At 43.1% G+C, this 15,635-nt stretch overlaps 1 protein-coding gene across 7 annotated transcripts in view; it reads left to right on the forward strand.

Moving 5' to 3' along the window:
• COL11A1 (collagen type XI alpha 1 chain) overlaps nt 1-15,635 on the forward strand; it is a 260,086-nt gene that overhangs the window by 53,532 nt on the left and 190,919 nt on the right. For all 7 annotated transcript variants that reach the window (XM_077452794.1, XM_077452798.1, XM_077452796.1 and 4 more), the window contains exons 3-4: nt 11,344-11,557; nt 13,440-13,602. In XM_077452794.1, the coding sequence (XP_077308920.1) occupies nt 11,344-11,557; nt 13,440-13,602 (377 nt within the window). The remainder of the gene's footprint in view (nt 1-11,343; nt 11,558-13,439; nt 13,603-15,635) is intronic.

The raw sequence follows: 15,635 nt of genomic DNA on the forward strand, positions 1-15,635 counted from the left end.
GAAATTGAACTCAGGTGTGGACAACCACAGTTATAGTATGTTTTAACAAGGGGGGCAATCACTTTTTCACACAGGGCCATGATGGTTTGGATTTTTTTTCACCTTTAATAATAAACACCTTCATTTACAAATTGCATTTTGCGTTTACTTGTGTTGTCCTTGACTATTGTTTAAATTGGTTTGATGTTCCGAAACACTTAAGTGTGACAAACATGCAAAGGAACAGGAAATGAGGAAGGTGGCAAACACTTTTTCACACCACTGTAGGTGCTTTTCAGTACTGCAGAACCTCCCTGTATCTTCACTGCATTTTCCTAGAACATTGGTGCCAATCACATGCTTAACTCTATCACACAGCTATCTCATAGCATTGCCCTATACTTTATATATACCGTATTTATCGGTGTATAACAAGCACTTTTCCCCCATTAAAATAGGGGGTAAATCATGGGTGCGTGTTATGCGCCGATAGTTTATCTCGAAGGGGAACGAGGGGGATGAGCGCCACCAGAATTCAGAGAGCCATTATCTCCTGTTTACTCGGCTATCACTCGGCTCTCATTGGCTCTCACTTAGCTCTCACATCACACACACAGTCCTGCCTCCATCACCAGCATTGGACCAGTGTTCTGTCTATCGGAGTATCTGGTCCAATGGCGGAGGCGGGACTGTGTGTGTGACTGCCAACTGAGAGCCGAGTAAGCAGGAGATGACGGCTCATTGATTTCCTGCACTGCCCTGATAAGAGATGGTGAAGCTGCAGGTGGTCATTAATCAAGTAGCCGCATTGATGAGAGATGGGTTGCAGATGGGCGCAGATCAGGCTGCAGATGGGCACCGATCAGGCTGCAGATGGGCACAGATCAGGCTGCATTGAAGCTGCAGATGGGCACAGATCAGGCTGCATTGAAGCTGCAGATGGGCACAGATCAGGCTACATTGAAGCTGCAGATGGGCACAGATCAGGCTGCATTGATGCTACAGATGGGCACAGATTGGACTGCATTGAAGCTGCAGATGGGCACAGATCGGACTGCATTGAAGCTGCAGATGGGCACAGATCAGGCTGCAGATGGGCACTAATCAGGCTGCATTGATTAGTGCCCATCTGCACTAATCAATGGTAATTCTTTTGCATGAGGCAAGGGCATTGTGGCTATAGAACTACACTTTGTGGTTGAATTTGCCATTAAGTTAAATAAATCTATTGCATATTTTTGCCCATGTAACTAACAACTTGTAATAATTAAATATGCAAAAAATAGGAGACTGGTATAAGAATATGACAATATATTTTAACATTCTAGTATTTGTGATATACCAGATTCTCTGGGATATACAGTATAATCTAAGAAACAAATACCAAAGCAACAAGCCCTGTCATTTTCCAGACCACACATGTTTGTTTATGTGACATTTGCCATTCTGTCAGACAATTTCCTGCATTTGCATATTTTACCTAATTGTTTTTGACTTTTCAGTTATTAAAGTTCACCCTGCGTGTTTTTAATTTACTGACCTTATTGAAAATGAGTTGTCTATTTGTACAGAAGCTAGCTTATTTACCTACTAAATTATGAGGAGGACACTACAAATTGTGCTTATATTTCCCAATAAATATAGCATACACAGAATACCATCAACATGACAAACAAGCAATTCACAGATACACAGCAGTCACAGTTCCTGTTTTGAATGTTGCTATTCTATTTGTCCTGTGACCAGGTTAAAGATATTTAACTGTGTCCAGTGATTCCCCCAAGCATAACAGGTACCTCTAGGGACCAGTGGCGGCTGGTGAAGTTTTTGGATGGGGGGGCGCCAGACCCCGCCCATCATGACCCCGCCCACCATTTTGGTCCCTCCCACTTCTCATAAAACACGCCCCTTATGTAATCGGAAAAAAAATTTGACGTGGGTTCCCCCTCCGAGAGCATACCAGGCCCTTAGGTCTGGTATGGATTCCAAGGGGAACCCCCTACGCCGAAAAAACGGCATGGGGTTCCCCCCCAGATCTACACCAGACCCTTATCCGAGCACGCTACCCGGCCGGCCAGGAAAGGGGGTGGGGACGAGCGGGCCCCCCCCCCTCCTGAGCCGTACCAGGCCGTACCAGACCAGACCATGGGGGGGGTGCCTTGGGGGAGGGGGGCGTGCGGCCCCCCCACCCCAAAGCACCTTGTCCCCATGTTGATGAGGACAAGGGCCTCTTCCCGACAACCCTGGCCGTTGGTTGTCGGGGTCTGCGGGCGGGGGGCTTATCGGAATCCGGGAGCCCCCTTTAATAAGGGGGCCCCCGGATACCGGCCCCCCACCCTATGTGAATGAGTATGGGGTACAATGTACCCCTACCCATTCACCTGTGAAAAAAAGTACAAAAAAAAACACAACACAGGGTTAAAATATTTTATTGCACAGCTCCGGGGGTCTTCCGTCTTCGGGGGTCTTCTCGCCGGACTCCTCCGCTATCTTCTTGTAGCTCTTTTACTAGCGGAGGAGCCCGGCATTCTTCCTCGCCGCCGGCCTCTTCTCCCGACTTCGGGGGTCTTGTCCCCCTCTTCGGTTCTTCTGCCGGGCCACCGCGCCTTCTTATAGCTCTTTTACAGGCGGTGGCCCGGTCTTCTGCTGCCGCCGCCGCCGCCGCCGCCGCCCGTTCTTCTTCTTCTTCTTCTTCTTCTTCTTCTTCTTCTTCTTCTTCTTCTTCTTCTTCTTCTCCTTCTTCTCCAGGAGATGTTGCCTCGACGATCTCCCTGGCCGGAATGCCAGGGACGCGCTGTGCTGCCACTTATATAGGGACAATGGGGCGGTGTCACATGGGTTGATGTCACATGGGTTGGTCACATGGGTTGATGTCACATGGCGACTGTGACATCAACCCATGTGACCAACCCATGTGACATCAACCCATGTGACACCGCCCCATTGTCCCTATATAAGTGGCAGCACAGCGCGTCCCTGGCATTCCGGCCAGGGAGATCGTCGAGGCAACATCTCCTGGAGAAGAAGGAGAAGAAGAAGAAGAAGAAGAAGAAGAACGGGCGGCGGCGGCGGCAGCAGAAGACCGGGCCACCGCCTGTAAAAGAGCTATAAGAAGGCGCGGTGGCCCGGCAGAAGAACCGAAGAGGGGGACAAGACCCCCGAAGTCGGGAGAAGAGGCCGGCGGCGAGGAAGAAAGCCCGACTCCTCCGCTAGTAAAAGAGCTACAAGAAGATAGCGGAGGAGTCCGGCGAGAAGACCCCCGAAGACGGAAGACCCCCGGAGCTGTGCAATAAAATATTTTAACCCTGTGTTGTGTTTTTTTTTTGTACTTTTTTTCACAGGTGAATGGGTAGGGGTACATTGTACCCCATACTCATTCACATAGGGTGGGGGGCCGGTATCCGGGGGCCCCCTTATTAAAGGGGGCTCCCGGATTCCGATAAGCCCCCCGCCCGCAGACCCCGACAACCAACGGCCAGGGTTGTCGGGAAGAGGCCCTTGTCCTCATCAACATGGGGACAAGGTGCTTTGGGGTGGGGGGGCCGCACGCCCCCCCTCCCCCAAGGCACCCCCCCATGTTGAGGGCACGCGGCCTGGTACGGCTCAGGAGGGGGGGGGGCCGCCCGCTCGTCCCCACCCCCTTTCCTGGCCGGCCGGGTAGCGTGCTCGGATAAGGGTCTGGTGTGGATCTGGGGGGGACCCCCACGCCGTTTTTTCGGCGTAGGGGGTTTCCCTTGGAATCCATACCAGACCTAAGGGCCTGGTATGCTCTCGGAGGGGGAACCCACGTCAAATTTTTTTTCAGAAATTTGGCGTGGAGTTCCCCCTTCAGAGCTCATTCTCTGATTGGCCACGGCAAAAGTCGCCTGGCCTGGGGAAACCTTTCTGGCTGTGAAAGCTTTTTGCATTCATTCAGCTAAATGCACGAACATTCTCCACAAAGTAGAGGCTAGAAAGCCTTTATGCGGTGACTCACCTCTCACTGTCTGGCAGCTCCGCTCGGGCTAAGGAACGGAGCTGCCTACGTCACTTCCGGGTTTCGTGAAGCAGCCGAAAGCCGGAAGTGACTGCCTGTCTAAGAGTGACAATGCTCCCGCCCGTAGAATCACAGTGATTTTACGGGCGGAAGCTAGTCGGCGTTCTGCTGTGCGCCGCAAGGCGGGTTTTTAACCCGCAAATGAAGCGCCATGAATGCAATCTTGTGATTGCATGGACGTGGCGCTTCTCATAGTGCACTGTGACCGGCGCCACAGTACACTATGTTAAATTGTTAAATGACATTTTTTTTTTTTTTTTTAAATGTCTTAAAGGGCCCGTTTTTTTTTTTTACTTTTTTTTTACTTTTTTTTTTATTTTTTATTTTTTTACACCTAGGGAGAGGGGGGGCGGCGCCCGGGCGCCCCCTATGGGCGGGCCGCCACTGCTAGGGACCAGAACTCTATTTCAGTTTTTTTTTTACAGATCTTCCCAGAAGTCTCAAAAACTGTGGTAGCTTATTATATATAGCACCAGCAATATTTCACAGCATTTTACATACTATACATCTACAGTCCCTGCCCTTAAGGAGCTTACAGTCTAAGGTCCTTATTAAACATATACTTACACACATGATAATTATTCTACCAGCATGTCTTTGGAATTTGAGGAAACCTATGCAAGCATAGCTAGAGCATGCAAACGTAATGCAGATAGTGTCCAAACCAGGATTTATACCCAGGACCCAGTGCTGCAAGCAAAAGTGTTAACTCCTAAACCACTGTGCTGACCAGTGATACAATCAACCAAGTGTGTGGGTTACAGGGAGGTGTAGAAGCCCAGATCTTAGACTTTCATGCCATATAGGGATTTATATAACACAACACCCCTGATTTTGGGGCTTTTGGGGCACTCTGGAAATAAACTAAAGCAGAATGCTGGCACCCAAAAATGCAACAAAAAAAAAAAGGTATGGGGTCCAGAAGGCAGTTTAAGATCTTGGAAATTGTACATTCACTTTAAATAACAGGCTTTATATTTGTATTGGGTAGGTTACAATCCTTCAAAACTTCAATTGTTAATTGTTTATGAATATTGTTCTTCCATAATTTTGACCAATTATATAATGTGCCTACAGTTCTGTGCCTTGTCCCACCAGATTTTTGACTGTTAGCCATCATCAACACACCACAGATTCCCATCTTGTACTCTTTTCTTTACACCTTCCTAAGCACATTTCTCCTCCAGTGCACCTATAGAGAAGATACTTTTACTATAAGCCTGATTTCAATTAATTCTAGTTCTCCTGTTGAATTAATAAGGGCTATTATAGGACTTTTAAAGTAAATCTGTCATGAAAAAATTGCATAGATTTCTGTTACACATGTCCTTCCAAAATGTCAGGTGACTGACATTTCCGATTTTTTACCTTTAGTACTTGCTGAGTCACTGACCTTGAAAACACGGTGACTATATAGAGGGAAGTGTGGGCTCTCGCTCTACATACATGTTTATGTAAAGTATGGATCTGCATTTACAGCCAGGCAACGAGCATGTGGGTGGAGTTTAATGCACCATTTTGGGGACTCAGTCGTAGTGCTAGCAAATGCCTGTACTCACAGATGGAAGCCGTGGTCACGTGAAAATATTGTTAAGGTGGCACTTTGGCTCAGAAGCAAGCATGTTCCCCTTAAACCTTTGTATACATTCACTTTTCAGTGGTTCACACTTTGTTTCAACTGCTCTCTAACCTTTTCCCATTGATGCAGCAACTCAGAGTGTGTCCACAGAGTCTGTACCTCACTACACCAGCACAGATGGACATGTCACCTCACTCCCAATAACACTGTGAGACTTCTTCCTGACACAACAGATGATCTCTTCACATGTGTTCTCAAGCTTCTTCATTCTGGAGGCATCTCTCTCTCTACATTTCTTTGGTGAGACCTCTGGCTAGGTACACGGGATGCTCCATGCCGCAATGTCAGTCTCTGTATGTGGGGCACCGATCACTGGGAGGGGGGCAAGCTCACAAACCCATTCTCTGCCAGAGCCTGGCTGGCTGCTTAAGCACTCAGCATTACTCCAGATGGCCCTAGCAACAATATTATAGCCACTTCTTCTTACACTACAGGTTAGACCTTTGTAATGTATTCATACTGACTTCTCTTCATCCCCCTTCAAAGCTCTGTTCTTTGTTCTGCCATGCACTCACCCATTTCTAAGAACTTCAGACCAGGCACAGTGGAAACTGCAGAATGTTTTACTTAATGTAAAACAGTCTTTTACAGATTTACTCCATACATCCTCTAGTTATGGAATATGCAATTAGTGGACCTCCAGCTTTTGCAGAGCAACAAGTCCCATGAGGCATACCAAGACTCTGGCAGCCACAAGCATGACACCCAGAGGCAGAGACATGATGGGACTTGTAGTTTTGCAACAGCTGGAGGTCCACTAATTGCATTTCCCTGCTCTAGTCCATCCTAACTTCAGGATGCCCATCATGATACCTTATAAATATTGTGAAGCCCATTGAGCAAAGACCATGAATCTGGCTTTGGTACCCAGACAGGGTACCCACTAATGGAAAGCCCTCCAAATGTTAGGGCAGAGTTACATGTGGCAGCAGTCCTTCACACAATTCTCCATCCAAGGACCCAGCTAGGTTTTTTCCTTGTATTCATAGTCCACCACAAGGTGGCAGAGCCATGAACACCTGGGAGACGGCACATTAACACCTTCCTGAATTCCGGGCAGCCTGTTAATGCAATACACAATTGACCCATAAAAGGCAGTAGAAAAATCAACATATGAGGTAGAATATGGTCAACCATTACCTAAAGTAAGCACCTGCCTATAAGTTTTTAAGGAGGTGTTTAGCAGTGACAAACAATGTATTTCTCTCATGACATGTTTTATTTAAAGGAATACAAATGTGAACAATCATGCTTTATGTTTTTTCCTGGAGCTTTTCTTTAAAGCATAACTTTGGATTGAGGGGAGAAAGGTTAGAATTTCTGACAGATTTATATTGCTGTATGAAACTATTTTGGGGATATTAATCCCCACTCCAGGTCCTGATGAAGTTTATAACATGCTAATATAAGTAGTGGCACACCACGCACCCAGCATTAGAGCGGGAGAAAGAGCTGAGTCAACATTGGAAGAAGAACATAGGGAGAAGACAGCCGAGAAGACTCAGCAAAATAGTGAGAAGATAGCGGAGAAGACCTAACAGAGGCAGAAGACAGCGGACAGAGGGAGACGAACCTGAGTGAGAGTGGAGAAGACCTAGAGAGGGAAGAAGAAACAGAGAGGGCTAGAAGACATCAGTGGAGAAGACCTGGAGAGGGGAGAAGAAGTCGGAAGAGACGCCGGAGCTGCCTTAATAAGTTACTTTAACACCCTGTGTGCTGTGTTTTATTTTCTACACTTTTTTTCAGGTGAATGAGTAAGGGTAAAATGTACCCCATACTCATTTCCATAGGGTGGGGGTCTGGGATCTGGGGGCCCCCTTGTTAAAGGGGGCTTCCAGATTCCGATAAGCACCCTGCCCACAAACCCCGATAAACAATGGCTAGGGTTTTCTGGAAGAGGCCCTTGTTCTCATCAACATGGGGACAAGGTGCTTTGGGGTGGGGGGGCACAGGGCCCCCCTGCCCCAAAGCATCAACACCCCCATGTTGAGGGCATGCGACCTGGTACAGTACAGTTCGAGGGGTGCTCGCTTGTTCCCCCCTTTCCTGACCAGCAGGGCTGTGTGCTTGGATAAGGGTTTAGTATGGATTTTGGGGGACCCCAATGCCTTTTTTTTCGGCGTGGAGGTTCCCCTGCAAATCCATACCAGACCGATGGCCTGGTATGCTCTTTGAGGGGGAACCCATGCTGATTTGTTTTTCACATTCCCCCTAAAGATTCATACCAGACACAGTGTCTGGTATTGTGGCGGATCAAAGTCAGGTCCCTGTTCATTGAAGTTGGACACATGTTGGCCTTCAAGTTGTAGGGTAAAGTGGTACGACTGTCGTGTCGTACCAGTGTGAAACCAACCGAAAAATCTGAGGTTCTAACCCTCTCCAATTCTGTCTAGCACAAAAATAGTTTTGGTTTTCCAAAACAATTACATTCAAGGCATGTTGCGATAATAAATGTCACAGTTGATTGTGTACCTCAACAGAGTTGTCAAGTCATCAAGTAGCTGGTGTCATAACTGATCACATGTGCAGCACCATGTTAACTGCAAATCAAACATAGGCTAAAATGGCAGCTTCTTTGACTGTAAAGAATAGGAGAGTTTAGTTCTGCTTTAAGGTGACACTATATATTTACAGCAGTAGTTTTATACTGCTCACCAACACTAAATGTGAGCCTTGTGTCCTTCTTAACTGAATCAGCCCCACCGCAAGTCAGCTGTATGGCCTCAAGCCTTCTTCTAGATTAGATCCACACTTAAAACAAAGCAGCCAAATGTTGACTTGGAGGACTGTTGAAACATACTGAATAATAAACTCCAGACAAAACACATTTGATGGTTAATATGCTTGATATTATGTATTAAACTAGAATTTAACCTAATTTTCAAGCTGCCCTGTACTGGCAGTCTGATAATTCTGTCTTTTGCCAGAAGGCTTGATTTTTTTAGTGTAATCTGAGCTGATCTTTGCTCTAATGGTATGCTAAACCTTAATAATACCTTTTCAACGGAAGGTTTAAGATGTCCTCTGCATATTCTTTTTTTTTTTTTTCCACAAAATTTTATTGATAACAGAAAAAACAACAAGAACAAGCAAGTACATGCTTACACGTGTGTTTACAGAGCCAAAAGACAAGTATGATAAAGAACATATACTTGGATGTATACAAGCAAAGGTGTTATCCAAACAGGTGAAATATAAGGCTCGGTTTGTAGTCAATGAAGGAACAAGAAAAACAATAGAATGACTATTTTCTTAGAGACGGTGATCACTAAAGGAGTGAATTGTGTTGATTCAAAGTATCTTATATTGCTATCTTATATTGTAAGCAATAGGGTATAACAGACATCAGTAGTTGTAGTAAACATGGAGAGGAGGGGGCGGTACAGACAGAACAAGAGTAAACAAAAGGGTGTTCAGCTAGATATGTGTAGTAAAATTAGCCATCACTCCTAAGGTAGGCATCTGTAAATTTAAAACGCTGCCAGTCATACCATGTTGCAGTAAATCTGGAAACGGTTTCATGAGAAATGCTGATCAGTTCTTCAATGGTTTCGGTACTATTTAATCTGTGAAACCATTCAGCTTTCGTTGGGGTAGAAGAGGTACCCCAATGGCAGGGGATACATTGTCTTGCTGCATTGATCATGTACATATTGAGAGACCTGAGATATCGTCGTTTGGGGATATTGGTGAAGTGAAGTAAGTAGGGGGCAGGGGAAAAGTCGTTGCGTTGGGATGTGACGACATGCATATTCTAGTCTTGAGCCTTAAAATAGTATTGAACTGTAAGTGGTAGGGGAACTAAAAACATTAGCCAAGGAGCATTAGAGTCCTGTTAATAGATAAATATGGTGTTGTGTATATGCCAAGGTTAATACCAGTCCAGATACCAGTCCAGCTATTGTTCCCATCCCCTCTACTGGTTTTCAAGTAATTGCAACTGGTTATGTCCACCGATGGATTACTGTACACAGTATGTAATGTCTATCAGTATTGCCTTATTTCAACTGAATTGTTTTTGTCATAAACATGCTGCTATGGTTATGCTAAAATAATAAAACATACACACATGAGAAACTGCTCTGCTATAGTGTACTGAAGCTGATTTATTCTTTCTGGAATTCATAAAGAGTGGCACAGACACATTTTAGAAAGTATTTCTCTCTTCCATACCACAATTGTCGGTGTGCACGACAGCTTCATGTACATGTCGAAATTTGTATCAAAGATGTGCCAGAATCAAAAAAAAATTACTCAAACATGATATTAGTACTATATTCCTCCAGTTTTCTTGACTCCGATATGGCAATATTTCTTAATGTAACTTTCATAGCCGTAGCAACATATTTACAAAGTATTGCAAATAAAAACTCTATAACTTTGTCACGTGTTGTAATTAGTAGCAATCAAAAAGGATACATGTCTATCTAGTTTTAACTAGAATTAACCAAGAAACTGTTTTACACCTTTACCTTTATGAATTTAATAAATAAGTTCCATATACAGCCATATTGCCAGAATTGTGTTGTAAAGCCTTTATTAATTCGCCCCAATCTGGCACAATGCTTCATAGTTTAGAGAGGAGCCTCAGGTCGCTTGCCCCTCTCTGGTGAACAGGACACATATTCATTCTGGTACAGTCCGGCCAGCTTTAGTGCTTAGTGCTATGCAACTGGTATGCTATAAGGGGTGGAAGAGTTTTTATTAAATCTGTGTAAAGTGAATGTAAACCTCCATTTAAAATAAATAAATAAACATGTTATACTTACCTGCTTTGTGTAATGGTTTTGCACAGAGCAGCCCCAGTCCTCCTCTTCTGGGGTCCCCCACCAGCACTTCTTGCTCCACCTCTTCTGCCATTGCTCAATAGGAAGTCACTTCTTATGAGGACACTCATGGAAACTCCATCCTGAGATGTGCTGCCTGCGTCTGTAGACACAGCCAGCATTTCTCGGCCATGACCCTCTCCCTCATTACTGGATTTGATTGACATCAGCAAGAGCCAATAGCTCCTGCTGCTATCAAGCTGCCTATTGAGAAGGGAGAGAGCAGAGACATCCACTGTTCTCAGACGCAGCGCTAGATTGAGATCAGGCTCAGGTAAGTATTAGAGGGGGCTGGGGGGAGTCACCTGCACAGAAGGTTAAGGCTTTAGGACCACTTTAAACCCAAAAGCAAACTCTCCTCCCCCCAGATTAACAATGCGGCTGTCCAAAGGTGTCCCTCGTGCTGCTTCATCCAGAGTGAAGGCGTTCTAATACAGGTGGTACATTTCTGGCCAGATCACCAGGTGAAAACAGAGGGGAAAATAAAATAAAAAAATAAAACGAATGCAGACACGAATAAGCTGCAATACATTACATGTTTGGTTTGAGGTTTAATGCCACTTAAAGGTTTCTCAGTTAGGTATGCAGCTTGATACTAGATTATATTTTTATACACAAATACTATCAAATCCAACAGATCTCTTACATTGTAAGCTGTATACCATTAGTTTAGGGCACTTTGATATTCTGCAAAAGGTAAGCCGCTCGTATTATTGATATATATGTTCTTGCCTGTTCTTTCTTTCATGTTTCTTTTTGTGCTTTTAAGAAAAATATTACTGTAGAACAAGTATTTTTTTCCCATAAACTTTAGAACGCGTATTTGTACTGCCGTCTGCTAACGTTAAAATGTTCTGTTACAGGGGGGGTATTTCCAACGGATTTCTCCATCTTGCTGACAGTAAAGCCCAAGAAAGGCCTGCAGTCATTTATCCTGTCAATATACAGTTCGGAAGGAACACAGCAGATAGGAGTAGAGGTTGGCAGGTCTCCTGTTTTCCTTTATGAAGATCAAAATCGACTACCTTCACCAGATGACTACCCAATTTTTAGCACTGTCAATGTTGCAGACGGAAAGTAAGTAATGCCTTTGATCTATGACAACTGAAAGGAAAGGCCTGTAGACCAAAGTAAAGCTATAAAATGCCAAATATACACTTTACCTTTAAGGAGAAATAAAATATATGTGTAATGCTGCCACTCTGAAAGAATAGCGTTACATAGAGATTCATAATTAGAAGTGCTATAAAAAGAAGTGAATATGAAATATGAATATGACTATATCAGCAAAAGTACAGAATGTAAAAATCAGGTCCATATAAGTCGAAAGCTGAAAAGTCCTGATTTACAGCAAAAGGAACTCAAACCTTCCCAAATTTAAGGTCCAGGATATGTATATCATATATACTGTATATATATATATATATATATACGATATATATCACTCCATCTGTGAGTTGTATCTGCTCTATATATTCCAAAATAGGAAAACTGGATTCCGATAGGTGAAATGCCAACACATATTTATTTAATAATAAATACCATAGAATTCACATTTTTCGATTTCTAGTTTTCTATTGCCCTGTTTATTATCCAAGTCACAACATGGATGGTTTCTTGTTTTAACTGCTAGGTTCCCAGTTATACAGGATTTTATTTAAGTAGTTCCAATCACATAAAATATATATCTAATGATCTATATGAAACCTACTTACTGTAGAATTTAAAGCGGAACTAAACTCTTCAATACTTAATTCTCCTCCAACAGAGCAGCATCCCTGAGTTTCCCTGCTAGAGCAGACATCTTCCCTGGTTCTCCTTCCAGGTTCAAAATCCTTGGCCATCTTGAATGGTCAGCCCAGGATGACATAACTCTCCTATGTTTATTCATCCTGGCACTGAGGCATGCTGAGAATGTACACAAAACTGCACATGCACAGGTCAGGGTACATTCTAAAGAATCTTGCAAAGAGGAGGGAAAGAGTTTTTTTTTATTGCAATCGGATTAGCCCACACACGATCGGATTTTGACCGACGGACTGATTCCGTCTGACTTAGTCTGCCGGAAAGTCTGGTCCTGTGTACACGGCATAAGAGGGAATTTATCTGACTTTGGAGAGATTTCCTTTTACTTGCTGTTGTGTCTACAGGTCAAACATTTTAAGGATATCACCTCCATGTGACACAGACAACAACAGCAAAAAAAGCTTGAGTGGTGTTTTAACCATTCAAGACTCATTCCAAAACTAAAAAAACTTTGGCTTTAAATTTTCTTTAAAGAGATTCTGGATAAGTTATTTAATGCAGTGCATAGGTCGTCGTTAGAAAATAAGAAACCAAAGCTTTATACTACTTTTGTGTAATTACCTATACTCATTATTTATTTGTGTATGAGATGGCTGTTGTCATTGCAAAAAAATGAACCTCATAAGAATGACCTCTTTTTGGAAAGGGTTAAAATCCCTGTTAGTTTTATTTTTATACTGGCTGTACCCTGTTTGGGAGAATTACCTTCATTCCCAGAGACCCAACAGTACAAGAGAAGAAATTGCTACAAAGTGAGGGTAAAACCCCTCCTATACAGCAGTCACTAGAACAGGTGTCCCCCCAATGGAATGTATACACCTGCCAGTTCTGGTGACAACTGTGACGTTTTGGATTTCCCCTCACTTTCTGTCTTGGTGACAATGGGCAACAGGATAAAGGAAATCCAGGCCGCACACTCCATTTCTTAACCTTGATAGACTTCACTCACCCATTTAGTTTCTATCAGCAAGCGATGCTGCTAAAAGCCTTTAAATGTGTCTGACATTAAACTTAGATGTTGTAAAACCACCTATGCCAAAAAAAATTGTTGAAGAGTGAGAGGTATCTTCTCAGACTTTTACCACTCTACTACTTGTGGAGATGTGTGCTGTCCATTATGTGGCCAGTTACAGATCTGTATTTGCTTTTGTAGGTGGCACCGGATTGCAATCAGCGTGGAAAAGAAGACGATCACAATGATTGTGGACTGCAAAAAAAAGATTTCTAAACCCTTACCAAGAAGTGACCGTCCTGTGGTGGATACCAATGGCATTGCTGTATTTGGGACTCGCATCCTGGAAGAGGAAGTGTTTCAGGTCAGAAACGTAACACCCGTTTGAAATAACAAATTAAAATATGTTCTGTTTGCCTTGTCCATTACCTTTTATTGATACTGAGATATCCTGATATTATACATTTCATGTGACAACTAAAGGCTGATTATTGGTTTAACCCATACAGTGATTGCAACCTGTAACAAATACACCTCTTTATTCAGTTCTGTACCTCTTCTTTCATGATGTTCTGATGTAGTATTGCTATATTACCAGCTTTGCATTTTACCAAGAGCGCTTCATGTTGTGTAAGGTTTGCACCTGAATTTGCTGCCAGCTGCACTGATTAACCGATCACTGTTGTTGTCTTAGTAAAGTTATTTTCTAAATATACTTTGAGAAATTATGGAAAAGGTAGAGTAGTGCCATCCAAATGTACACTATAATGCATACATTAGCAAAGCTTGGGAATCAGTGCAATATAAGCACAATCTACAGCTGTAAATAGAAACTCATATTTATGTTTGATTTACAATATGTTTTGTAGTCTAATTCATGTAGTGTACCTTAGTTTCCAAAAACCTGCAGTAATAAAGACAAATTCTTTGTCCATGGAATCACTTTATGGCAATTGTAACTACAGCACAGCAAAGGATAACATTAAAATTGACACTTACGTGTGTTTGCACCTGCTCCTCCACTGAGTTGTGAGCCCCCTACTCCCTGTGTGTATGCTTGTTGGTGGTCTCCGACACGTTCCCTCATCTTTTTTTAGCATGGGAAAGCTAGCAAAGCCTCCCTGGTTTATTCTTCCCATAAATTCTGTGCTTACAATACATACTGAGTTGTTGTTTGATTATTCCCAAGTAAAGCATTTGATTTTAGTAAAATATGCTATGTAGTTTCCCCTGGGCCTGAAATATCAGTCCTCCATAGGTATATGCTACAGGACTGCCCGGTCATATTTGACTCCTGGAAACAAATCGCCCAATTCCTTCATGATTTAGCCTAGGTTCACACTGAGGTGAGTTGAATCTGTTTTGCAGTGTGAGTTCAGAGGCTCTAAACTCGTACAGGACCCTTTTTTCCCAAATCACATCGGAAGAAACCAGCCAAATAGCATTTTTCAAAGTGGTCAGCATGTTTTTCTCTGTAGAAGTTGCCTTTAAAGTATAACTGTGGCCAGGCTATGGACATTTAAATATTTACAAGTATTAAATGAGCTTTTTAAGGATAGGGGTATTCCATCCTCAAATTTACAGCAGTAGCACAGAAGTCTTTGTCTAAGCCAGATCAGCTCACTCTGCTCCTCCCTCCCAACAGTGGAAAACAGCAGTTTTCCAATCTGTAAAGAAAACACAGGGAACGTGCACTGGAAGAGGGGAGAAGAGTGCTAAGGCTTTAGACTTAGTTCAGTGCTTCTTTTTGGAAATGAGGATGGACTGACACTCTTGGGGACACCCAGGTCACCAGAACTAGTATCACCATTAGAAGATTTCCCCTCTATTACTTTACTGGGGACAACCCAAAATCCTAGCTCCTAAATGTCCCTGATTTGGAACAAAGTCCCTCTTTCCTTCTCATTTGTTCCTCATTTTGGTCTGATCTATATAGTTGTATATAAATTGCACTCTTTATCTTTCAAAAAGTGTTTCCCAGTGCTAAACCTTTCCAATTCCCTTTCCTAAACCATCCATTTTCTAAATTGCTGCATTTGTAAATGTCAAAAGCCAGTATAAAGCAATAGTAGGGGTAAAAAAAGCACTTGTTTGAGTTTAACCAATAAATTTTTTGTATAATTCTTCTTTAAGGAGGTGTAGCAGGAGTGTGTGCCCTTTGCCTACATGCTTTTGATTATAGGTATCCCTTGTTCCCATTTAAAAAAAGATGTGAGGTATGCAAACTTGTAGATTTTCCTTACTTTCACTTTTAATGCTAATGATAAACAGAAGAATTAGGCTGAATTCACATCTATGCAGTTCTAGTGCTTTTTGCATTTTGAAGATTTGCACTACAGTCCATTTAACATGTTTTCCTATGGAACATGTTCTGTAGTGCAAATCTGCAAAATGCAA

The sequence above is a fragment of the Lithobates pipiens genome, unplaced genomic scaffold (assembly GCF_037356315.1).
Source record: "Lithobates pipiens isolate NorthernLeopardFrog02 unplaced genomic scaffold, aLitPip1_a1.2 Scaffold_23, whole genome shotgun sequence".
Lineage (NCBI taxonomy): Eukaryota > Metazoa > Chordata > Amphibia > Anura > Ranidae > Lithobates > Lithobates pipiens.